At 34.5% G+C, this 27,932-nt stretch overlaps 2 protein-coding genes across 4 annotated transcripts in view; one reads left to right on the forward strand and one right to left on the reverse strand.

Annotated features, from left to right (window-relative positions):
* Positions 1-568: 568 nt before the first annotated feature.
* Positions 569-3,021, forward strand: LOC117336883. The gene is made up of 2 exons (XM_033897621.1): positions 569-1,567; positions 1,658-3,021. The coding sequence occupies exons 1-2, from the start codon at positions 594-596 to the stop codon at positions 1,692-1,694; spliced, it is 1,011 nt and encodes a 336-aa protein (XP_033753512.1). The 5' UTR covers positions 569-593; the 3' UTR covers positions 1,695-3,021.
* Positions 2,276-27,932, reverse strand: part of LOC117336884 (MOB kinase activator 2-like) — a 60,562-nt gene continuing 34,905 nt past the window's right edge. For all 3 annotated transcript variants that reach the window (XM_033897624.1, XM_033897623.1, XM_033897622.1), the window contains exons 2-5: positions 18,835-19,001; positions 15,027-15,123; positions 7,079-7,203; positions 2,276-5,918 (exon numbers count right to left, since the gene is read on the reverse strand). In XM_033897624.1, coding sequence (XP_033753515.1) covers positions 5,629-5,918; positions 7,079-7,203; positions 15,027-15,123; positions 18,835-19,001 — 679 coding nt within the window. In that variant the 3' untranslated portion in view covers positions 2,276-5,628. The remainder of the gene's footprint in view (positions 5,919-7,078; positions 7,204-15,026; positions 15,124-18,834; positions 19,002-27,932) is intronic.

Here is a 27,932-nt window from a genome sequence, read left to right on the forward strand (position 1 = left end):
TTTGCTATGTCAAAGTTCATGGAACTGTGAGCAGATAGAGAAGTTTAAGAAACCATCAATTGTTACTGTAATTCATGACATCATGAGAAGTTACCAAAATTGCTACTGAAGTTCATGCCACGATGAACAGTAACAATTAACAGTTACGGAAGATTATGAAACCATCAATAGTTACTGTAGTTCATTGTACCATTATCATCATCTGATGATGTAACTAAAGTTTGTATCAACTGCGTAGAAAATGCTTAATCTAGGTAGGTGATATGTATACTAAGCAAGCTACAGTATCACTCTGTACCTGTTGGACTACCTGCATGTGTACAGGTCAATACCCCAGTGTTATTTGCGACCTTAGTCTCTAAATGTACAATATCATGTCGTATTTGAAAACTTTTTATCTTTAATGTTCTAGTTACTAACATCATACATTATACATATTTTTATGATAATACAGACAGGTACATATCCCTATTGTAAATGTAAATGTAAATATATAACCATAACGACATATCAATGATTTATATCTGAAGTACCTGATGTTTTAATGAGTTTTTTTGTGCCTGTAAATAATAAGTGGATTTTTATCTACAAGGATGATACATGTAACACTTGTGTACAGTGTATATGACAGCATACACACATATCTACATAAACTTGTGTACTGTGTGTACGACAGCATACACACATATCTACGTACACTTATGTACAGTGTATACGACAGCATACACACGTATCTACGTACACTCGTGTACAGTGTATACGACAGCATACACACATATCTACGTACACTTGCGTATAGTGTATACGACAGCATACACACATATCTACGTACACTTGTGTACAGTGTATACGACAGCATACACACATATCTACGTACACTTGTGTACAGTGTATTCGACAGCATACACACATATCTACGTACACTTGTGTACAGTGTATACGACAGCATACACACATATCTACGAACACTTGTGTACAGTGTATACGACAGCATACACACATATCTACGTAAACTTGTGTACAGTGTATACGACAGCATACACACATATCTACGTACACTTGTGTACAGTGTATTCGACAGCATACACACATATCTACGTACACTTGTGTACAGTGTATACGACAGCATACACACATATCTACGTAAACTTGTGTACAGTGTATACGACAGCATACACACATATCTACGTAAATTTGTGTACAGTGTATACGACAGCATATCTACGTACACTTGTGTACGGTGTATACGACAGCATATCTACGTACACTTGTGTACGATGTATACGACAGCATATACACATATCTTCGTACCCTTGTGTACAGTGTATACGACAGCATACACTCATATCTACGTACACTTGTGTACGGTGTGTATTACAGCACACATACATATCTACATACACTCGTGTACAGTGTATACGACAGCATACACACATATCTACGTACACTTGTGTACGGTGTATACGACAGCATACACATATATCTACGTACACTTGTGTACGGTGTGTATGACAACATACACACATATCTATGTACACTCGTGTACAGTGTGTACGACAGCATACACATATATCTACGTACACTTGTGTACAGTGTATACGACACCATACACACATATCTATGTACACTCGTGTACAGTGTGTACGACAGCATACACACATATCTACGTAGTGTCTGCTGTGTATAATGACTAGATGACATCATAGGAACATTTATAACAATAAGTACACAAGCTACCATGAATATTTCTAACCAGGAACACAACTGTTCTGATCATACACAGTATATTGCATTCTATTTTGATATTAAGGTGAAGCACCTCAGTCAGATTTGACTAACATGGAATCCTGCAAGCTTATCTCCCCTTGTCTTATAGGTTTAATTGACCAATATGAAAAAATTCTCCTTTACTTCCTGTTGTTAAGATTGACATCGTATTCATAGGATTTACTAGACATATCATGGATTATCTCCCCTTGCCAGTATTTTCATTCAAAGGATTTATTTACTTACATGGAATAATACTGGTTTATCTCCCCTCGTCAATATATTTTACCTGTTTTACTATCACATGGAATGGGGTATTCTGGCTTACCTCCCCTTGTTAATATTTTACTCACAGGACTTACAGTTAAGGGGGTTTAGATACACATCTATTATATAATGTATCAAGTGAAATTTAAAACAAGGACATTCTTACATGAACAATAATCTCAATTATGGGAAAAGGCCCTTTCATACATATTTAAACTTTTCATCTTTCTTTTTTCTTTTCTTTTTTTTTTTTTTTTTTGAGATGTTTTTATAATTCATTTCTTTTTTACTGTATATGTTTGTTTTGTACTGAACCGGGTGTTATCCCTATGATTATATGTTGAAAATAATTCAAGAAGAGATTTGATTACTTTGCTGAAAAAACTGTTGATTCAAAGAATATTTGGCTTTCTATTGAAGATCTTTGGAGAAGATAATTGGAGAAAAATTAAGTCAAAACCGATAAGAAATAAAACTTTTCTATTTCTCTCTAACAATGTTTGAACTCCCCAGAATTTTAATTGCAAATACTGACAACCTAGTTGACTTCTTGATTGCCTTAATTTATTGTAGCATATATATGTATAGTGAACTCCATCACTTGGTCCTTACCAGGAAATTTTTGCATAAAAACTGGTAAAACACAAAAGAGACATGAATCTGTTCTGACTTCCATGTAACAATGTCTGACCCCTCCAGAGCCCCCCTAACAAATATCATATCCTAGTACAGTTATATATATAAATCACTTGCACCAAAACTATTGCGAAAAAATTGAAAACAAGTTAAATTTGAAAAACAAAAACAAAAATGTTAGCTTTGTCTGAACAGCATTAATGCTTGAACCAGAGGCAACATCCTACAAAATGTATGTGAAATTTAAATGCTCTCAACAAACATTTGACCAACATTGATGCAGACTACATCAGCTTTATCTATTAGGCAAGGTTAAAATGACAATCAGAACACAATATGAAAAGCTACACACAAAATTAAGACAAACTTGCACAAGACTGAATAATTTTGTGTCTAGGAACATACTTATAAAATGTATGATCATTAAACCATATCTTTCTCTTAAACAAAGACAGAAAGAATAATTTGACCGATAAAAAACATGAGAAAGAAAAGACAAATTTTTACCAAAGCATCAAAATTTATATCATGACATATATAAGTAAACTAAAAAAAAATATCAGAGTCAGCGATAATGGAGTATTGTATGTGTGGATCCTTAGTGATATATATGGCACTGTTAACTATGGTAAAATGCTGCAGTGTAGATTTGGTTGACAGTTAGCAAACACCCAGAGATACACATATAATCTAAAAAAATGTTGAAAATCATCACCAGTTTATCTCATTTCGGAGTGATATGATCTGAAATGTCCATATTTGCTTCTTGGAATTTCCATCGTGGAGATCATACATGTTGAAATTTTCAAGTTTTAGAAAAGTCAAAAATAGATTCTATATATGTATTTCCTTTTGACAAAATACTTAAAACTTCATATTTCAAGCTGATCTTTCTTCCAAACTTGTAACTGGATTTTTTTAAATTGTGGACAGTAACCAAGTTTTTCTGAAAATGTATGTCTAAATTTAGGGTCCAAAATCATGATTCTCCCTTCAAAAGTCCAAATTGAAGTACAAGACAATTTTAGTGAAGGCATTTAACCCCAGAAAAAGTTTTCAACATTTAATGAATCATTTTTCTTACCACTAACAAAGATATATATGGTACCCTATCTGTCCTGTAGGCTTAAGCCCAGCCTCTGACTCAAAACCAGATGATGGGCTGGTTTTCTGGAAAATGAAATATTTGCTGATAATTTTTCTGAACAATAGATATGGGTGGATTACTATAAGGCTTGGGTTTTCTGTGAGATAAGTACCTTATTTTACCAATTTAAAAAAAAATCTTTATTTTTTAATTTCAATTAATTGTAATACATTTTTCCATGTATATTAGAAAAACTCAGTTATGAAGAAAAATCAAGTATTTGGGTGCAAGGTGTGATTTCATTGTCAGATATACCTACCAAAGACATTGTTTTATTTGAAACATAATCAATCTGTCTGTAAATATGGACAATCTACACTACATTAACCCTGAGAAAGTTCATTTAAGGTGATAACATCTCCAAGTTTGTTCTTGTGCATGAACTTCAAAACCACTATCTTCTAAATCAAATAATTTTTTCATTTCTAATTTTTTAATGTTAATTTACATTGTTACATTCTAAGATACTGTGTATACATGCACTACAGCTTATTACTATGCATGCTATTACGTACAGTGTGTAAAAAAATTGTCCTGTCTGACTGATTTTCTACACGATACCTGTATATAAATGTGAAGTAATTGACTGTCTTGTAGTTAAGATACCTGTTTTCAGTAAGAACAATAATATATACCATTGTTTACTAAGAGGGGGTATAAAACAGACAATATTTCTAAACTAAAAATAGTTATGCTCTTTGATTTTGAGTGCTACTATTAAAGTAGCTAACTTTGGTAATTAAGGGGCAATGACTTGCTCAAGTCAATGCTATTATGTCAAGTCAAAGTGTATTTACCATATCCAATACTACAACACTGATACCGCTGTTTTGTTGTGGGTAGAAATATCAACAATAACAAGTCTCAGAGGAGGTACATGTTCACACATCACAATTCTATCTACGGCTCTGAAACATGCCCTAGATTTGACGCAGCAGCTAGCAGGAAACACCCATCATCCCCGAAGGTTTGAGGATGTTTCTCATCGGAACAATTTACCTCCACATCATATAAGCCTAGAGCTGGATCCTTCTGAGGCTAACTATACACTGTCACACACCCTATAACTTAGTTGCTAAGCACCACTAATCCACCATTTTGTAATATACCACTTCATGCTTATCCAGATCACGACAAAGTTTTACACGCATATTCATAGTCACAACAGGACCATCAAGTATTTTTCAAGTATGATTCATAACATTTTTGACTACTGAAAGATACATATATATATATATAATGTATATATATATTATAACATGCCATTTAACAAAGGAAAGAACTTCTTCATGAAGTTGAAATATTCACCCTAAAATAAATATAACTGTCAGTTCTTTGTAGTTGTAGTTGTCCACACAGCATTCACTCTGTCCGTATTTACAAATGAAAGCACGTCAGTAAATGGTAATCTAGGGCACAACGATCGATCACTTTATAGCAGCACAGATCTGTTTTATGTAGCACTCCATTCCTGCTAAATCTTGCAGCAACAGTTTTGGCTTTTACTCTCTCTCAGTTGTCTCCCTTCAACAAGAAAGGCTTTTAACCGAATTTTTTGGATAATCCGTCATATATATCACTGTAGTCTGGGTAACCCCATCACAGAACACAACAAGTACATTTTGTATATGCACACAAAGGGTAGAAAGGTCTAGTTGTTAAAACACCTGAAACATATCTATTTCACCTATAGGTGAACACAGAAGACCGTCAATAACTCTCTCACAGCAGAACATAACATTGAGATCCTTCAGGATATGAGTAAATCATAAACTACACACATACAATAATACACTATTTCTTGTGGCCTGCTATGTTCGGGAAATTTCTTTACTGTCTGTGCCTTCATTTTGATTGGGATCAGGAAGCTGTTTAATCAAGGCCTTTATAAGGTCCTGCAAAATGTCTGTTTCCTTGTCCTCCATCAGGTCGAATTTGATGTTAAACACTGTAAAGTGTGTGAAGAGACTGTTTAGATGTCCGTGTATGCCCAAATTGACAACATCACTATAATGTGCGTGATATATATGCGCGACTATATGGAACAGATACTTGTGGAATTTCTTCACAGATGTTTCAAATGTGCTAGGAAATGGATTTCCTGAAAAATAATAAAATAAACATCAGGTTGATAATTTTCAGACTGAATATATTCAGTACAAATTTCTTTAATTGTTCAAAATTCTACCCAATGAAACATATTCCATTAACTTATTTTTTAATAACCTACAACATATTTACGTATACTGTAACCATGCAATAAGCTGTCTCAGCCGGTTTTTTTTTCATAACCTACATATTTACTGTAACCAGTCTGCTATCTCTCTAGTTTTTTCATATCCTACAACATATTTACTGTAACCATGCAATCAGCAGTCTCACCATTTTTTTCATAACCTACAATATATTTACTGTAACCAGTCAGCTTTCTCGCCAGTTTTAAATGTGATTTTACTCTGCCGAGATTTTCGCCGATATCGACTTGGATAGTTCAAACTCGTGCTTATTTTCTGAAGCATAATTTCGAATAATTTGAACAGGTTCATCAATATTTATCTAATTTTGTTCGAACTAACCGGAGGTTTACCGTATGCTTTTACAAGTATTTTTCGTAAATAAGATCCATGAACCTATTTGTTGGCTGGATATTTATGTACAGAAATGTATTCCCACTACTTTCCTTATTTTTGTTTTGTTACAACATTTTCAATGAAAAAATCATATGACAACATTATTTCTGGAAGCATGAACCATGTTCTTATTTTTATGCCTGCAATAGCATATTACTTGAAATATCTATACAAGCTCAGGTTTAAGGTTAAATTGGTGAACATTTTCTATTTTCCTATAATTTTGACTGTTTATTTTTTTTTCACAACCCATGCAGCTAGCCAATCAGCATACAGTACTAGTAACCAGTCAGCTGTTTCAGATACGAATATGCTTTTACAATTATTTTTCATTAATAAGATCAATGAAACTATTTGGTTTTGGTTTGTTTTTGTTTAACGTCCTATTAACAGCCAGGTTCATTTAAGGACGTGCCAGGTTTTGGAGGTGGAGGAAAGCCTGAGTACCCGGAGAAAAACCACCGGCCTACGGTCAGTACCTGGCAACTGCCCCACGTAGGCTTTGAACACGCAACCCAGAGGTGGAGGGCTAGTGTTAAAGATGAAACTATTTCCTACATGGATTCTTTATGATATGTATGACATGGAAGCATTACGTATTAGAACAAGTAATTTTTTTATTTTTTTTTACCATATTTTGTAGGAAAGACACTCTCATCCGATATCTCTTTCTGCATACAAGTTGTGATGAAATCCACATACTGGGGAGATGAGTACTTGTACTTCTTTCCTTTTTCATCATACCATAAAAATTGCCTGAAATAATAATAAATGATTACACATCAATGCAGAAATCTTTAATCTGTCAATTAATGAATAAAGAATTTTCTCTTCCCCGAACAGTAGAAGTATTGAGCAGCATCACTGCACTTTTAGGTTGTGATTGTTATATTTTTTCTCAAAGTCTGAAAAAATGGAAGTAATGAAACTGTGAAATACTGACCTACCAAACTCAGCAGTATGAAAAGAGAAAATAGAACGATTACTAAATTTTATGTGTTTAAGGGATTTTTGCAACTCAATCACTTTTAACAAACAATCTGATATCAGTAACTGCCACAGCCGGTCCCAAGCCCGTGTTGAGAGAGAAGGAGGGAACACTTACTGGCATCATCTAACTGCCAAACTTGATTAAAACACAGCAATTCAAAGTCACAATCAAAAGTTAAATTACCTAAATCAAGAATAAAAACCTACTAAACCAATCAAATTAATTTAATTTCCTCTAATCTGAGGTGCTGACATTAATTCTGAACTGGATTACAAACCATAAACTTTACAATATTTGCAAACATATTAAATCAAGTTATACTATCACTTATGTTGGTCTGGGGGACCTATTGTGGGAGAAAACCAGAGTACCTGCAGGAGAAAATCCCACCTGTCAGGCAGAAGGCTGGCAGCATTGATAAAAGGTGATTGTATTACCATCACACCACCAAACCATGCATATGAACTATGACCCAGCTATCTCACTGTTTTTTTATAAACCTCCTCACACATTTTATTTTACAATCTGGTTGTGACACGTCCACATCACTGATATACAAGTTCTGTCACATTTTTCCCTTATCTGTTTACAAAATGATGGTTTAGTTGGTTTTAAACACCCAATAAGTCAGGTTAGAGAATGATTTTTTTTTTTAAATTGTAAAAAAATAATTTGACAAAAGATTTTTAAATATTAAAATCATTATCTGTATTACAACCCTCCAAAAGTCTGACAATCAAGTATCTTTATTTTTCAGTCGTTTAAATCTAAAATGAAAATTCTATAGCTCTTCACATCTGGGGAGAGTTAGCCATGGAGGTATATAACCATTGATTGTATAAGCAACCGTTTTAGGAAGCTGTTTATATTTTTGTGACAAAAAATAAATAAACTGCAAGTGGTGTAGCACTATTAAATCATTATATATACATCAAGAAGCTTTTGTAGACTGCTTCACTTTGACGTACATTGTCTAATTATCCTACAGGGATACAATATAATGGACCCCAGACGAGAAGATCTTAAACAGGAAAAAAACAAAAGTAATGCATCTGTATAACAACTGTACCACAACACTTGTGTAAATCACAGGAGAGGCTGTAAACAGCTCTAGTAATTCACGCCATCAGGGACAAGTCTCACTTTTTTTGTCTATTTTCATAGGTGGAATGTACAGGTATGTGATACACATCTACCCGAGTACATTATTATACTGGAGTTATAGTATGATCTGTAACATGAGAAATCACACATATAATGCTGGCCCTAAAGGATCCGGTTCTTTTTAATTAGATTTCAAACTTCAGTCTACCAGGGTACATTTTCAATTAGATTTCAAACCAGTCTACAATCAATTTTTTTTTCATTTCCCAGATATTTTTTTTTTATGTATGAAATGAATATTTAACCAATTTTTATACTTTTTACTGTCTCCAAGCTAGAAATAGCCAAAAAAAGGGTATTGCTTCAGAAATTGAGTAAAGAGTACATGTACACTTAATGATCTGCTACACTATTCAAGCTGGTGTTCTAACTTATGTATTCCGTGGATATGTCTGAAATTTTTTATAGAAGTAATTCCAGGAAATATAGAAAAGAAATTAAGATGACTCATATGAGTAAATCTGTGCCAACTAACTGGCCATTTTGCATGGTCACAACAATATAAGAGGGACACACATAGAAGAAATTATGGCATTTATACTTAATTTACAATGACGTTATTGATGTGATGGATATGAAAGGGGTAAACAGACCACTCATTATATACCATCCCATCTCATTCTCCCTCAGACATATTTACATATAATGTTGATGTTTTCCTGACCTTGTCTCTGGGGAGTTAGATGTTTTGATGTCAATTTGACCTTACACTATGTTGTCACTGGACCACTATGTAAATATGTTTATACTAGGATGTATGGACAAATACAGGAGTCAATACTTCTGTCATTTATCTAGAACAGCTCATATCTACTGTTTATTGTGCTTAGTACACTTCAGCTGATCTAGCGGACAATCTTATACAAAGTGTACAGTATATGATCTAAGTATATAAACTGTGTATCTTTTCTCCTATATCTACACAGTAACTCCGGGACCCTTCTGACTGATTAACAAATATTTCTCGTGAACAAAGCAACCCTGACTCACTTGATTATAATGTATCGTGTAGCAACACATTCTATATTCTTACAATTATAAACTTGACCTATATAATTTCTAATTTGACCTATACAATTATAAACTTGACCTATATAATTTCTTGTTTGACCTATATAATTATAAACTTGATCTATATGATTTAAAACTTGGCCTTTATAATCATTAACTTGACACCTGTATTTGTAATTTGACTTCTTCGACTGATATTAATTTTGTTGAACAAACGGATATGACCTTGACCTCTCTGACTAATTAACAAATACTTCTTGTGAACAAAGCAACCCCAACTCAGCTCATCACTTTCCCTTATGTTGTCATGGTTAACTAATACAAGTCAAAATCGAGAATGGCATTGACTTCTTTTTTAATGTTAAGATAATTTGAATATTCTATTCTGCTAAAAGACCATTAAAAATGATGGGGTCTTTAGTTCAGAAAATATTCAATCAAGTCTGGAATGTCAGAAAGACTTCTATACTGTATTTGACAATGTATACATAGTGATAAAATTAAGGTAATCTCAACAATGAAATTGTCTTGTGACATTGACCTTTGTTCATTTGACATTATTTGTTGTATCCCTGAATGCAGCCTTGACCTGGAAAGTTCTCCACTTGACCTATAAAGCTATATTCATGGTATCCAATGTAAGCCTGACCTTTGACCTGAACTATACAAATGTAATGATATGATACTGGACTTATATGGAAACTGATATAATGATTTACTGGTTACACTGAATACCAGGGCACTTTTGATGGCACTTGACCAGCATAATATACGTTTGGGGCTATAAACAACGATCCTGACTTTGATCTTGGCCGGTGTGACTGATATTAGATTTAAATTCTGTTCCACACACTCCCCTCCCTCCCAGAATAGAGATGTTTATTTATACAGTTAACACCTATGAGAGGACACCAGTGATAGTGAGACATGTATGTAGTGGACTAATTACATTCCAGCTCAGTGTCAGCATGTACTCTTGTCCCAATCCCAAACACCTTTCTCATAAACTGAATTTATAGGACCATTTCAGTCCTGGATACTTCTTCACCATTAACTGGCTGTACTGTTACTTGTATAGTTGTTGAAAACCTATTCCCACTTCCTTATATTTGTGACATAGCAAATTAAATTGTCAATATCCAAGATGGCTGCTTGTCGGCCATGTTGTTTTCCGATTGGTCTCAAAATGCAATATGCATAACTAGGCACCAAGGGGAACCTACATATGAAATTTGAGAATGATCCCTTCAGTACTTTCTGAGGAATAGCGATAACAAACTTCAATTGTCAAAATACAAGATGGCTGCCTGTCGGCCATGTTGTTTTCCGATTGGTCTCAAAATGCAATATGCATAACTAGGCACCAAGAGAAACCTACATATGAAATTTGAGAAAGATCCCTTCAGTGCTTTCTGAGAAATAGCGATAACAAACTTCAATTGTCAAAATCCAAGATGGCTGCCTGTCGGCCATGTTGTTTTCCGATTGGTCTCAAAATCCAATATGCATAACTAGGCACTGAGGGAAACCTACATATGAAATTTGAGAAAGATCTCTTCATCACTTTCTGAGAAATAGCGATAACAAACTTCAATTGTCAAAATTCAAGATGGCTGCCTGTCGGCCATGTTGTTTTCCGATTGGTCTCAAAATGCAATATGCATAACTAGGCACCAAGGGGAACCTACATATGAAATTTGAGAAAGATCCCTTCAGTACTTTCTGAGAAATAGCGATAACAAACTTCAATTGTCAAAATCCAAGATGGCTGCCTGTCGGCCATGTTGTTTTCTGATTGGTCTCAAAATGCAATATGCATAACTAGGCACCAAGGGGAACCTACATATGAAATTTGAGAAAGATCCCTTCAGTACTTTCTGAGGAATAGCGATAACAAACTTCAATTGTCAATATCCAAGATGGCTGCCTGTCGGCCATGTTGTTTTCCGATTGGTCTCAAAATGCAATATGCATAACTAGGCACCAAGGGGAACCTACATATGAAATTTGAGAAAGATCTCTTCAGTGCTTTCTGAGAAATAGCGATAACAAACTTCAATTGTCAAAATCCAAGATGGCTGCCTGTTGGCCATGTTGTTTTCCGATTGGTCTCAAAATGCAATATGCATAACTAGGCACCAAGAGAAACCTACATATGAAATTTGAGAAAGATCCCTTCAGTACTTTCTGAGGATTAGCGATAACAAGAATTGTTTACGGACGGACGGACGGACGGCCGGAGGGACGGCCGGACGGAGGGACGGACGACGGACCACGGACGCAGGGCGATTTGAATAGCCCACCATCTGATGATGGTGGGCTAAAAATTGTGTTTAAAATGCAACAATCTGATATTACCTTGATTTATTCAGTAATACTTATGAAATTGTTCTATGTCAATGTGTTGTGTTCTTGTGCAAGACACTTTATCCTGATTGTTCTGGAAAGTATGCAATGGGCCTCCTGTGTGCTGCATGAGGTAGCCATCAACTACTACAAGGAGACCCCCAACTCAAAAACACTGTTCAAGGAGCGAAAAACCAGCAAATACTCTCATCCAACAGTTAGCCTTAGTCCTAACAGGTCCTTTGGGGCTTTTCAAATGCCTACATCATATTGTTGTTTGTATTTCTCAATACATACCAGTATTCTATAATGTGTTGATCTAAATTCAACAGGCATATCAAAATAAATTGACATAAAACGTATCCAAGGTACATTGACCTCTCATATATAATTTTTTCCATTTAATATATGCTAAATGGTTTCCATATATACCAAGATGGGGAATACAATTGTTGCCAGAGGGTCAGTCAAAAGCGAGTCCACACAAACCACAAAGTTTACAAACAAAATACCAGTATAGTCACAGTATATATACAACCCTACCGCAAAGGTGATTCACCCAAACCTTATTTATTCATGGAATATAAACATGGTGTGAAAGAATAAAACCACAGTATGAAAAAGCTATTCAAGACATCAGAAACAATGCAGCCACTGCAGACAGTGCTAGGGGCACCTGTCAGATTTTACAATAAGTCATTTCAATTGTCTGATCTCTCAGCGGTACTGAGGATGGAAAATGGGGATGGATTTACATAATAGTCACCTAGCCTCACTTCAGGACAACTAGGAGGCCTTGGTGTATATTGTTAACACAGTAATGTCAAATGTCAGGTCTTGTCTAATAGATTAGATTTTTATCTCTAGCACAAATCTTCAGTTACCTCTAATACTAGCATTACCTTTCTCGTTAAGCGTGTTTGACCTTGAAAGGTCAACTTATGCTATTTAACATCAAGGATGAACTGAACAAACATGAAACCTGAAGGATGAACCAAACAACATGAAACCTGAACTTATTTATCACAGTTACAGATCTTTGTTCCACTCACAATGGAAATATAACACCCTTTTCTTTCATTTACTGCATGAAAACACTTATGAAAACAGCTTGATCTCCAATTTCATATTTTACCAGATTTCTACCTGTATAAATGGCCATATTTGATAATGCAAGGTCATTTGTAGGTCGAAAGTTTGGTAAGTCAAGGACCGTTAAGAATCATTGAATTCAAGTGTGTTAAAAGTAAACAGATTTATCATATCTTTAGAGTTCTGAAACAGATTGTAAACACACCCATAATAAAACTGTAAACTTTGCCCCTACTCTACCTGGTCCAGTGGACAGTTTCCTGTGGTCATATGTCACAGTTCCTTCTCATACATGTATCCAATCTTACCTGCTGACTAACTCTGCTTACAAGCATGATACAGTCAAACCTGTATTAAGCAGCCACCCAAGGGACCGACAAATATTGGCTTCTTAAGACAGGTGGCTGCTTAAACCAGGTTGGCCAGAAACGGCCTGTTGCCCAATTCTTTTTTCAACAGTTTATTGAATTTATCATATTATAATGCACTTATTGATATTGATAACAATATACCTTGTACAGTGTATTTTGAAATGAAAACCAACAAAGATCAAAGTTTTAATGAATTTGATAAAAAAAATACCTGGTCACGTGATAATAGCAGATGTCTACTTCCGGAAAAAGTGGCCGCTTAATACAGGACGATACGAAGACTCTGGGCAGATTTTTGTGGCCGTTGGCCGCGTTAGACAGGTGACCGCTTATATAAGGTTCATTATATAGTGTTTTCCATCGGGCGGACCACTGACTGGCTGCTTAATGGAGGTGGCCGCTTATTTAAGGTGGCCGTTAGAGCAGGTTTGACTGTACTTTTCATTACCAAAATTTCTTTCAAGGCTTATAAACAGACAGCTTATTGTATTGGTTTATCTTTTATAGTTCATAATTTTGCAGTTTAGGGCAAAAAGGATGTATATTTTTTCAGAAATTGTGGAAGGGATCACACTTTTCTTTTTTTTTTTAATTTCAAAGTATCTCTTTTTGCAGCTTTATTTATTCTATCCTCAAAATACCAGAACTTATTAGAAATAAAGTTCTGCTGTTCTATGACCTTGGTTTTAATTGTAAGGATGTTCTAAACTTCAATCAAAGACAAAAGTTGTAAGAAAAGTTTTAAAGCCCTCGGTGAACACCAAACTCTTGTATACAAAGTTATGAGTTCATTTAACTTAATAAACAGCAAGTCCAGGATATGATCATTTCAGAATTCACCAAATTTCTTGAAAATGTTAATAAAGGTCAGATTTTGCCAGAATAGGATCAAACTGAAGAACCTTAAATATCTCGACAACTTCCTTACAAAGGAGCCACTCACAATCATTCAACCCAAATTAGATCCACAAAATCCTCTGAAATACCTGTAGTTTAGACCCTTGTATCTCTCTAACATCTATAAAAACACCAAGTCTCAAACGCTATAGGATACAATGTCACACAGCCAACATTATGTGACTGACAATCTGTTTACAGCTGTATCTATCTTCATGTGTTTACCTGCTGTACAAAATCAACCTTATCAACAAACACATCTTCAGATAGATCATCTTACTCCGTATATAAATTTAGACTTTGGACTCAAATCATGTTTCAACATCACTCAAGATAAAAACCAAAAAAAAAACAAAAAAACTAAAAAAAATCATCTGAATTAGAGAAAAGTTTTGATGCAAAAGTTAAAGACAAAGGCATCTGTAGAGACAAAGTTCATCCTTCATTTTGAAACATTTTCTAGTTGAATTTTCAGTTAAATATGATAGTCACTTTTTTCATAAGTTTTGATATAGTAAGGCTCAAATGAACATGAAAATGTGTTGATTTCAAAATAATAACATAACATCTCAGATTCAGGGCAAAAAAAAGTTTTGGTGCTGTGACCAGGATACGACAGTATAATTAAAGTATAAAACTTCATTACAGCATTAACATAGTGTAACCTGATATAAGTTAGTAAAGTTACAATGGTACAATATACTTACACATTGCCTGGCCCAGACATGGATGGACATCCTTCTGATGTACAGTATTCAGATATTACACCGTAGATCAAGGTTATATGATTGAAAAATGATAAAGCTGAAACGAGAAAAAATAATAAAAGCTACACAACAGTCACACGTAGCATTATATAATCTGAAAACAACTGGATTTCAAAGCAACAAGTTCATCTATGTTTCCATCCTGACCAAAATTGTGAACATTTCAATAGAATTTCTGTTTTAATATGGCATCTTGATGATGACATATACGTAAATACCAACAAGGTAAAAAAAAGTCTGGATTTATAACAGCTGTGATGTTTCATGTGTTGCTTGTAATTGTGTATGTATTATCACATAACAGGTTTGTCAAGAGTGTGCTGTGTGTATCATTTAATTCAGTCCTTTGGTAGTCTTTTGTCAAAATATCCTGAAGTAGACACACAGTTTCCTTTCATTGTCTGACCTTAAGATTTCCACATTGCAAGGTCGACTCAGAATACCAGGTCAGATATCAAATTTATATGAGATGATGAATTCTTGGAATTTTTTAAAAGTGCAATATGATTATAATACTTTGTATACTGGCACCTACAGTACTAAATTTTACATGAAATGATAAAAACAATTTTGTTTGTTTTGTTTAACTAGTATTTGCAAAGGATTGTGGGATTTTAACATAAATTAAACTCATGGGAATGGCAGTAAACATCTTGAATGTTTGTTTTTCTAATCACATCCTTTCTCTAATGTACATAAAGATGGATTATACTTTTACACAAACGACATGTAACTAGTTATCAGTGGTTAGGAGATCTAAAATTGTAAATCACACCATAATCTTTGTCTGATAAACATGAAAGTAGTAGCTCAATCCTTACTAATCTTTTACAAATATTGTTTCTAAAATGTTCTATTCTATCAAACATGTACATGTATCTGTTAAAATAGTATCAAGGAGTACAGAAATGTTTGTGTACATGAAATTTTGTTTCCCATCATCATGCTTAAATGCGATATGAATTATAATTTCAAACTTACAAATATGCAACTGCGTTTTTATTTCACATGTACCAGAAATACCACCAGGATTTTAAAGTTTAATTTCCCCCTCATCATTTTCAGAACAAGTTTCTTCTTTCTAAAAGCAAATCTATTTTCCTCATTTCGTCTATTTTGATTTCTTTTGATCTTGGATGCACAGGAGATTGGCACATCTTAATGATCAAGATATCAGTTCCTGGGGTTAATTTTTCATTCTAGGTCATAGGAATTCGAAGGTGTCAAACCTCTGTGATAACACTCACCCAGAAGCTACTGTTTCAGAAATGAAATGATAAAGTTTGAAAAGAAATCATTCTCAAACATATCTAGACTTGCTACAAAATGCAAAAAGCTGAATTTGGCTATCAATTTCAACAAGTTCAAACTACACCAGTTCTATACATAACTTGCTCCATTTATAAAGATCTACATGGTACAACTGTTCTCAGCTCATTTTACAAGCTTGACGCATACAATTTAATTCAATTTTAATAAGATTTTAACCCTACAGAGAATAACAATAGATTTAGGGTGAATGACAAGAGTTAGCCGTAAGACATCTGATACTGTATCACCAAAAGTGTAGAATTTTTTTTTATGAAGAAATGACCTTTTTCTTTCGTCAATAAACAATGATATAAATTACTCGGACTGACATTTACTAGGCTTGATAAAGATAGCTCATACATGCCATGTCTTGATACATTTCAGTTTGTGTATATATTCCATGTTTCAAAAAAATCTGCGAAGTCACTAACTTATAGACTTTGACAATAACAAAGACTTGGCCTTTCAGCCATGTCTCAAATTTAGTTTTTGATTTTTTCATTCTTTGTTGTTTGACAGATTTGTTTTGACAGAAAATTTTCTGACATTGTGTCTGTGTAACATACAATCAAAACTTTACACGATGTATGGGATAGTATTTCACATCTCATTGTAAATAAAGCTACTCTTGATATGTTAACAAACCTCCTTTCACACCAGACTGAGATAATCCCCTGCAGTACTGGTAGAGAGGGAGATATTCTGTCTGATCCACGTGCACTGAACTGGATACATCATCAAAAATTAATAGTACAGTGACATTATGCTTAAAAATGATGTATCACTGGTTTTTTAATTACTTTGATATATTTTTTTGTAATCTTTAAAGTAGCCAAGAAAAACATTGTACATGTAATCAATCTGTTGGAATAAGGTATAGACTGAATTTTGTTTATTTTGTTCAACGTCCAAATATAACAGCCAGGCTCATTTAAGGACGTGCCTGGTTTTGGAGGTGGAGGAAAGGCGGAGTACCTGGAGAAAAACCACCGCCTACAGTCAGTACCAGGCAACTGCCCCACATGGATTTCGACTTGAGACCCAGAGGTAGAGAGCTTGCAATAAAGTGTCGGGACAACTTAACCATTTGGCCCCTTACAGACTGAATGAAATCCTTTGAATATGGTGAAGGAATTCCTTAGTTAACCTGTGTCCCTTTTTTTGTTATGTCTTTTGTTCGTTTTTAACATGATACCTTGAGTTTGACCATCTACACCTCTCTCCAAGGAATTCATTCTATTACAAGATTGAACCCCCCCCCACCTCCTTCTCCTTTTCCCCTTCTATCTAGGTCACACTGCCAATCAGTAGAAACACAATGATATATAGATTACAAGTCTTACAGCTAGTCATTATGTAATTCATTACCTTACACTAATCAATCCGACAGAAGTCGAGATGAGGAGGTAACAATTATCATCTGATCTGGGTAATAACATCAGAGGTAATTATTCTGGACTGGTATTGGGATACCTCTTGAAAAATTGACTTTACCACTGTTTTATTGGGAACACTTTTCATCTTTAACTGGACTCTCCATTCATTACAAATAATGATAGGATGCTCATGAAGTAAAGTTCCTTTTCTTCCTTTCACACTTAATTCTCTAATTACGACATCATTTACCAGGATGCCATCCGCTAATTAAGTGCAGAAAGGTAAATTTATCATGTTCAAGCCTACCGAAGATACATGAGTTTGTACCTGTTCGACATTTGTTTTCATAATTCACTGTATGAAATTAATTAGTGAAAACAGGCCCTCAACACTAATGATGCTTCACACATGCCCTTGTATAATATATGCCCTCCAAGTCTCGGGAAATATCAAATCATATTCAAGATGGACATGCCTGTTTGGCTCACCATAACATAAATATATTATACACCCATTACTTATGTAATGAAACATAACAGTGTAGACATCTAAAAACAACAGTGTTTAACTGATGTCTCTACTGATTTAGGCTGCAATAGTCGGTCCGAGTGCCGGCCAGGTAACCTCAGGCGAAGATCTGAGGTGCGTAGTTCGACACTCCCTACTTTGTCAATTTGTATTTCTCAGGGATTCATGGTTGTGTTCTTGGACACTTTACCCTAATTTCTCTGGATGGCATGCGACAGGCCTTCCATATGTTGTTCAGTGAGGTAGTCACCAACTACTACAAGTACACCCCGCCTCAAAATGACACTAGCTGTTCATGGGACGATAAACCCAGCAAAAAAACAAACGGCTGATTTAGGATTTTCAGTTTAAACTCTTTTCAGGAATCTCAGCTGGTTTAATTTCATTAGTGCTTCTGAAAACTAACTACCAAACTTGTTTCCAATTTAAAATAATCCAGAAAGCTCACCATGTAATGCTACCATTCATTATAGACCAGGAAGTCATGTCTTATTTAATTATACTGACGATAACTCATTGTTAGGAAACTCACTATGTGTTGCTAGCCATTCGTTATAATCTAGACAAGAGGGCAAGCTGACGAGTTTGTAAAAATCTGCTTCCGTTACTCGTTCTTTCACACAGCTATCCTCAAGGTACTGTCTGGGCTCTTCCTGTTGCGGAGGTGTCGGAGAGTCTTTATCCTTTCTTCTGCCTTTCCTGAAAATAGACAAAGAAATATGATGTTAAATCAACTTGTGAAATTTAAGTAATTTATAATCAAATTTAGTACATTGCAGTCTACTTCAGAAATTACTGGGTTTATATAGACAAAACAACAAAATCTTGGTTACAGGAAAAAAACAATTTTTGTGGGTTTTTTTAATGGACATCTTTCTGTTTCAAGATATATTCTGATGAACTACCAGTGTATCAACAAGCTGATGATCTCATTCAACACCATTTGGGTAAATTTTTAATGAAATTAACTGAATTGATCAGAGTAAACACAAAGTAATCATTTGGATATAGCTTATGACTCCGGAAGTGTCAGCAATGCTTTATTCTGATATTTATAGTTTTCTTCATGTACACATACAAAACCCTTAAATTGACAGTAAATTTTACAGGGTAACTTATTAAGTCACTTGTAATCCTCGATTTATGGGATTTTGATTTCATAACAGCTGACAAAATACAAGCGGAAAATACACTGTCCAATTATATAAAAAACATAAAGCACGATAATCTGTTTTAAGTGCAGTAGTCAAAATTAGAATTAAAAGTGCATGCAAAGGAACCATTAAGTAGGTAGACAAATTAGACTCAAGTTCTCTTCACTCAGAACAGCAGAACAGTCTTCATTTGTCGACTTTTAAAGACATACATGTTTTATGCCTGTTAAAGCTGAATAATAACCACTGTTCTTGTCCATTAAAATCTGTAGGTAAATATGACTAGCAGTGTAAATGAGGCAGTAAAACCTTAGTCTGGGATCACAATGATAACAAAACTCAGGTGATCTAGTCTGCCGATTAACTTACAGTAAACTGTCTCCAAGGTAAAATTTACAGACAATTTAAATCAACCTCATTTTTTCACAGTGTTGCACCTTTTGATGATAATCAAACTCCATGCCCCAGTCTAAATGGTCATTGCTTTCATTACTGAAACTACATATAATATGTAATGTTTAACAATTAAAGCCTCCTTCGCATTAAATATTGAATCATTGGCAAGTGCCTTGACCAGGGAACCATACACATGATTTCAGCTTTTCAGTGCCAAATATGACAAATTGATACAAATTAATATCAAATCTGACTTTCATACTGTTTGTTGTGATGTGTATAAAAATTGAAAAGAAAATGTCTGACTTGGTCACTGATTCATGTGAATTGACATTGAATGTTTATTCTACATCCAGTGTTATGGCCTTTTAAACTACACAAGTGTTCTGAAACTATTCATCTCATTTAACAGATTTACGTCCACTATTACGGCCTTTCAGCAGTGTTCGTGAAATCATTCACCTATATATAAGTACAAGTATGCGTTTACATGACATTTACGCTTATGGCTGTTTCTATGAATAGACCTCCCTGTTGTCACTGGTCTAATTAAGACTGATACATTGTCATACACGTACCATGGACAATGATCCAGAACAAGGTATATGGGGCCCGTATATCATTTTGCTTGACAATTTTACTTTACAAATTACTCAGATACAGTATATATTTAGCCTACTTATATTTCAAAGAGGTCAAACAGTAAAATTGCTGAATTTCTATTTTCTATGATAAACAAATACAAATTCAATTTGACATGATTATTTTTACACACAGTTCCTTCTCCGTATTTCCCAAATTTTTCATATAAAGACTAAATTATTACAAGGCAAATGATGGTAATACTACAACGGAGATTTAGCTACACTCCAAGAATCAATAAATCAGATCTTGACTTTCCTTATCATTTTATTACAATCATATCCATTCTTCATCAGAGGTTGATTGTGAGGTTGTGTTGACGTACATAAATATGCAAGCAAGCTAGCTCCCATTACTCTCACAAAGACAAATTACATCCTCAAATGATCATGATGGGGAAACAACAGAACTTAATGGACAAATGGTGTTGTTGCCAGGGTACTCATTCCAGATACTCCAAATATTCAATGTCAGAAGGAATTTAGGTGTGATAAAATAAATCAGTGTGCTGTTATTAATGCTTTTAGAATTAGTTACCAGTCAAAGGATAGTCCAAAACAAGAGTGCTAGACGAGAATATGATCTAGGCCATTTTGACAGAAATTGACATGAGGAAAATTCCTGGTAGAAGCCACACACTTGTGAAGCTCTATTGCAGATTTACACAGACATCAAAAGGAAGTGAATCATCTTGTTGGATAAAAAATAATAAAGTTGGATTTAAGACTAGCATTACCAGTTACTCTTTACTGATCCATTGTTATTCAATAACAAAAGATATCTTTTAAAAAGTCTGGTGTCAAATAAATTAGGCTCCACAGTAGCGCCGTGCAGTACAAATGCCAGGAAGGTTGTAGAGATGAGATACAATACCTTAAGAACATCAGGCAGTTGGGCCAAATATGATTTTATATTTTAGTGTTATTGTCACAGAAAAATAAATAATAGGATCAGATGAATTTGTACCTGGGAGATCCTTAATTAATTAGATTTGTGGTACAGGGAGGAAATATTCCACTAAGCTGAGAAAATCTAATAATATACTGACACACAAAACAATTAACGACCTCTCTTTTTCATTATATTGTTTTGCTGAATCGCCAATAACTTCCTTTGGAAATTTGCCAAAAATTAGGAGAATGAACCCATTACTCAGACACATGATGATCCAAGGAAAATCCCTGTCATTACTACAACAATATTCATGTGAATGTTTAATCATCCCGTCAAACATTAGATACTTGTTAATCTAGTTGTAATCATATACAAATATAAGACTATCATTAACAACCACATCTGTCCAAACCTACTGATCAGCTTATGTAACAGTATCATCATTATGACATTACTGTATTAACAGGCAGATGGTGAGATTTATAAAATCTCTATCAGCTGGCACTGGGGCTAATAATGATGAACAAATCAATGATTCCCTGCCAAAGTCACATTAACAACAGCCTGGGACTTCTGAAGCACGAGGTAGAGTACCATAAACAATCCAAAGTCACTCTTGTCATTCTTGACAGCAAGGGGCCATAACTCTGTATATGTGTGATAGAAATATTATTTATTTTACACTAATTCTGAAGCAAGTATCAGCTATTCATCACTGTTAGTGAAATGAAAGGGAGAATATTGGCTAATTGTGGCTAATAATCATTATATCCCTCACCCCCATCAGAGATATACTATATTGTTTAAGCTTTATTGCCAAACAAGTCATATCAACTTGTATCAATGCAATCACTCTTTTTGTTCTGGATAGAATGCTTCCGATTACCTGGAGAAAATCTGCGGTTTGCCAGGCAACCGTTTTACTTTTTCACATCTGATTTGAATTGCACCTTGGTTTCCTAGTTGAAAGGTTTATGTGTTATCAATGTAGCACCCAGACAACCTTCCTAGATTGGTACCAAACCACTAATCACAGATCTCCAACCGATTTTTCATCATGTCCTACTAAGTGACCTTTATAAATGGCACCTTTAATTTCAAGTACATGTATTCAATACATAACAAGCAAAAGTGGCAGTTTTCAATATAGTACTATACAAAGGGGCTAGTGAAATGTTTCTGATGCCCTAGATACACATCTATTGCGAACAAAGACCCTCCAGGGGGAGCCACAGTCTGATCTTATGACATAGAGATTTTAATACATTGATACAAGTCAAGATTTCAGGGCATGGTGCCAATCTACTGGACACATGTTTAAATTTACACTATATCCTGCAACACAGAAGCCAAAGCCATGTTCTTTTGATATGGACCGAGCCATTGTATATCCTGAAGGTCACAGATCCATACCAATTCCCTGGCACTAACAATCAATAGACAAAACTCCCGTCTCAAGACTAAACCCATACATTTTTACAATACACTGTGGACATTTTTTGGCATCTTACAAGTTTGAAGACTCGGATAGGATTATACTGAAAAACTGTGTTTTAAGGAGAAAATACAATACCAATGTACATTCTCTACAAAAGAATGGAGTTTTTTTTTACATAAAACCAATATCTGTAAATTCAATAATTTTCATTTTGTTTATTATATACCATGATATATTTTTTCAGGTGTCCTTTTGAACACTGGTATCTCTAAGATGAGAGCATGATGTTCATCTGTGTAAGCAATCAATCAATCTTTCCTGGAAGTTTAAGGTAGTGTCGTACAAGTGCCTAAGAATACCTTGGTGTAATGCTAAGTACATTAATTTGCACTTCATTTGTAAATTTTTCTTAAAAGTCGAATGGTTCCCAGGATGGAAGACAGAATCCGATTTTTTGGTAAAAATGTCAGATCCAAATTCTTTGCCATAAATCTGCTGATGCAAGCATAGTAAATAGGCATCAAGCCGAAAACCACAGTATAACTGTGGGGTCCATTAGTCTGCCGACTGTGGCAACAGCAATTCAGAAACCACTAAACAATGACATTGGTCATTAGGGAAAGATAAATAAGCTGGCATGTGCTTTAGTATGGTTTAATGTCATATCAACAGCTATGGTCAGTTAAGGACGACCTCCCCCCAAATGTGTGTGGTGAGTGTGTGTTTGTGTTATAGGAGGTCTGCCTGTCTGTCTTCTTGTGTGTTTGTCTCCTTATGATAGCACAAAATATGATGCCGACTTTATAGTGCAACCTCACTGAAGCATACTGCTGAAGACACCCAGCAGGACATCACACCAGTTCACATTATACTGATAATGGGTGAACCAGTCGTCCCAGTCCTGTAATGCCGAATGTTAAGCAGTCATTACGCTCATGACACAAGGCTTTCCTATCTTCACATGAGAATTTAGTGTTAAAAAGTCACAGTGATCTAGTGGTAGGATGCAGGGTTATGTGACCAAAGGTCGCTAATTTGAGTTCCAGCGCTGTGTTGTATCCTTGAACAAGACACTTTATTCTGTTGTGTTCCAGTCGACACAGCTGTAAATGAGTATGTGGTAGGGCAGTGTAAGAAATGTGGTGTGTAAGCTGTTATGGCCAAAATGGCAGCTCTGGCTGTATGCTCCCCAGAGAGTTGAGGAAGACAATGACTGATTGCTAAAGGCCAAATAACCATAGACAATATTTATGATATAGCAGCATATAAAACTCCAAATTATTATTATTATTGAAGATATCAAATTCAAAAACAAACAAAATAATACTACAGGATGACATAAATATCACACGTGCATACATTGACTTTCAAGAAGTATATATTAACTAAATAATGTCTGTGTGTTAGTCGGTGACTTTAGGTGTCAAGATATGACACACAAAGTCACATACACTAACATTAAGTCTAGGCACCAACTGGCTATCAGAACACAGTTTGTACCAGGAAGTTTAACATAGTGATGAATTACAACTTATCTTGTATTAGTATTATTATCAGCTATGGATGCAATAATTTCAGATCGAGAAGTTTTGAATTATAGGATTTACATACTTAGCTGTAAGTTTCATGCACTCCTCAATGTCATAGAACCAAACCTGTGGTTTTACCTGTATCTTAATACTCCCAAACCTGTAGTTTTACCTGTATCTAATACTCCCAAACCTGTAATTTTACCTGTATCTAATACTCCCATACATGTAATTTTACCTTTATCTAATACTCCCACACCTGTAATTTTACCTTTATCTAATACTCCCACACTGGTAGTTTTACCTGTATCCTAATTCTCCCACACCGGTAGTTTTACCTGTATCTAATACTCCCACACCGTTAGTTTTACCTGTATCTAATACTCTCATACATGTAATTTTACCTGTATCTAATACTCCCACACCTGTAATTTTACCTGTATCTAATTCTCCCACACCTGTAATTGTACCTGTATCTAATACTCCCACACCTGTAATTTTACCTGTATCCAATACTCCCACACATGTAATTTTACCTTTATCTAATACTCCCACACTGGTAGTTTTACCTGTATCCTAATACTCCCACACCGGTAGTTTTACCTGTATCTAATACTCCCACACCGTTAGTTTTACCTGTATCTAATACTCTCATACATGTAATTTTACCTGTATCTAATACTCCCACACCTGTAATTTTACCTGTATCTAATTCTCCCACACCTGTAATTGTACCTGTATCTAATACTCCCACACCTGTAATTTTACCTGTATCCAATACTCCCACACATGTAATTTTACCTGTATCTAATACTCCCACACATGTAATTTTAACTGTATCTAATACTCTTACACATGTTAAGATATCTGTCGCAATATGCTAATTTCTGAAACTCTGTTCTATTGAACAAACATTTCATCAAAGGGAATCAAATGTAGACTAAATATTCAGTCGTCACGCAATGTCTGATCATCAAATTCTTGCATCTGTTTCCATGTTTGCTGTTTGAAGAAGCAATACTAGACCCATGTGTTGTACAAACATGCCTAGTGTCTTTAAAGGCTATTCATATTATTTGCTTTCCTGGAATAAAAGCACTCCTTTGTTTAGAGAAACTGCTAACAGGAAATTAAACACAACTTTTCTGCATAAGGCAGATATTATGATTTTTTTTAAGTATTAACTTAAGACCTTAATACATCATGATCAAAATTTTTCTAAAATATAAACATTACTTCATCAGAATATCCAATTCTGTACATCTTTGTGTTTTACTATTACAGCTGAAACCATGTATGGTTTTCCTCAGACACATCTAGATTGCACAGATTGTAAAACGATTTTTCACATAATAGATCTTTCAACATTCATTGAAAATGACACTAGACAAGATTAATGATGATGACTCTGGGTGATACAGCACTTTTATATCCTGATAAACAATGAACAGCAGATCGACTACTAATGATGCACACAGGCCCATCCTCGAAACTTGGCCCAGTTCTCTAGGATTTGATAGCCTTTCAATGTGTTTGAATCAGTTTCTCAATATCAATGCTAAAAACATTTGAGTTTTCATGAGTTTCTATATTCAAGAATTATGAATCTTTGTTTTGATGGCTCATGTTTGCCAAACATCATGGAGGTTCTATATATCATTGGCTTGTGTTTGCCAAACATCATGGAAGTTTTATATATCATTTTACCAAGATCAATACATTCTTGGATGGGTATCAGAGATTACATACAACATGTACATATATGGAACAGACCTTAATCTATGATATAAAACCTATGTATGGTTTTCCATGGTACACAGAGCAAATCTCTCTATACATGTATATAATATTGGTTATTGATCATAAACACGTGTTTATATCCTCACAGGGAATGTATTGCTGCTGAAGCTGATTTCGAGAAAGGAGAATACTGGGGTCTTTCTGAAGCCAGTTTATCAAAAATCATCAACAATAAAGCAGTGATGCTGATAAAATATCCATCAAACCATTGAACTGTTGGAGATAAACTGGTATGTCAATACACAAGTTTCACAGGTGACTGGACCAGCAATGATCAGAAGGAATTAATTGGTCCCAGTAGGTATATGTAATGGCCAGGGAGGGATGGCCACCATTCATTCATAACCTACTCTCCCAAATACTCATGTATTGCTTAAGCAAACATAACCCAAAATTTTAATTGATGTTTCCATGTCAAGTAATTGGTATTTCAGGTTTCCATACAACATTTACATTGTATTTAGATAATATACTATTTCAAAATTCTGATTAAATTTTGATGTATTAATGCAAACTTGGTTGGAAAACAAATCAAAACATATTATTATGCCTCATCAAGCTGATGATGCCTTTAATAACTGTACCCTGGGCTGTACAGGTCAGTGTACAGTGTAAACTACTTCAACAACTTTCAATTTTGTATAACATGGTTGTATTAATACTTAGTTTACATAATACAGCAAATTTCAAAACTTTGATTTTGATTTAAAAAAAAGATACTTGTTTCTATAGGTTGCGATGGAACCACAAATGTATTGTATATTATTGTGACACAGGCTAACCATGAATGTTTGTACTCATGAAAATAATTTGAAAGCTCTAAAACATGAATGAAAGTCACATATAAACATTTCATGTTATACAGAACATAGGAGATAAAGCAAAATATAACATTTTTCTTGCTTACAGTTACTTCCCTTGCTGGGATTCATCTTTCATTTTGATGCTATGCATTAATAATCATTGGGAAAGCATATGACTGGCTGCGTCAGGGCCGAATTTTTTAAACATTTCTATTTCAAATCCATGTATGTTTCAGTATCTCATATCAAACTATCTCTATGGAATTTAATTATTCAATATTAAGTCTGAGTTTCTATAAGTACCATAAGAAAAAACGTTTTCCCATTACATGTATATTATATAATTATCTTCAAAAATAGTTCTAAAGCATCTGTTTGTGGTAAGATAGGTCAGGTGTGACGGGACAAGACATAAATTTACTAATGTAGTTTTTATTGTGATATATCCAAGTCAGATGATGTCTTAAGTAACATATTCCTGCTATAAAAGAAATATTATCACTTAAAATGTACATATCAAATTTTTTATTTTCAGTGATAAATTTCTCCTTTTTAGATTAAATATAAATATTTATAGGACCAGAATTCTAGTGTCCTGAATCGTGATTTTAATCAGTGCAGTGCGGCCAACCAGAACCAAATATTTCATTTGAGGATAATAATCAAAATAGATATTTTACTATCTTTTATACATTAACTTTAGTTGACAGTATTTCATTGGCTGTTATGAAATCACCTGATGTTTTCCACTCTATGGCCCTACACATGGCTAGATGTGTATGTCAATAGAAGTAATGTTGTGTTTCCTGTTGTTGATGCCCTCTCTCTCCATACTGATCAACATCACAGTAAATAACTAGTGTCGGGTGACTTACTATCATGAAAATTTGACACAACCATGACAAACATTATATCTAAACATTGTCACTAAGCTAGTCACAAATAAGGATCCTGTCTACGTCTTGATTCATCAT

This window comes from Pecten maximus, chromosome 10 (assembly GCF_902652985.1).
Source record: "Pecten maximus chromosome 10, xPecMax1.1, whole genome shotgun sequence".
Taxonomy (NCBI): Eukaryota; Metazoa; Mollusca; class Bivalvia; order Pectinida; family Pectinidae; genus Pecten; species Pecten maximus.

Bases quoted from the DNA above. Each gene is read 5' to 3' on its own strand.
- LOC117336883 (XM_033897621.1), top strand. From the start codon at position 594: ATGATACATGTAACACTTGTGTACAGTGTATATGACAGCATACACACA. The intron at 1,568-1,657 runs ATATATCTACGT...GACAGCATACAC, and splicing joins GTGTGTACGACAGCATACAC to ACATATCTACGTAGTGTCTG.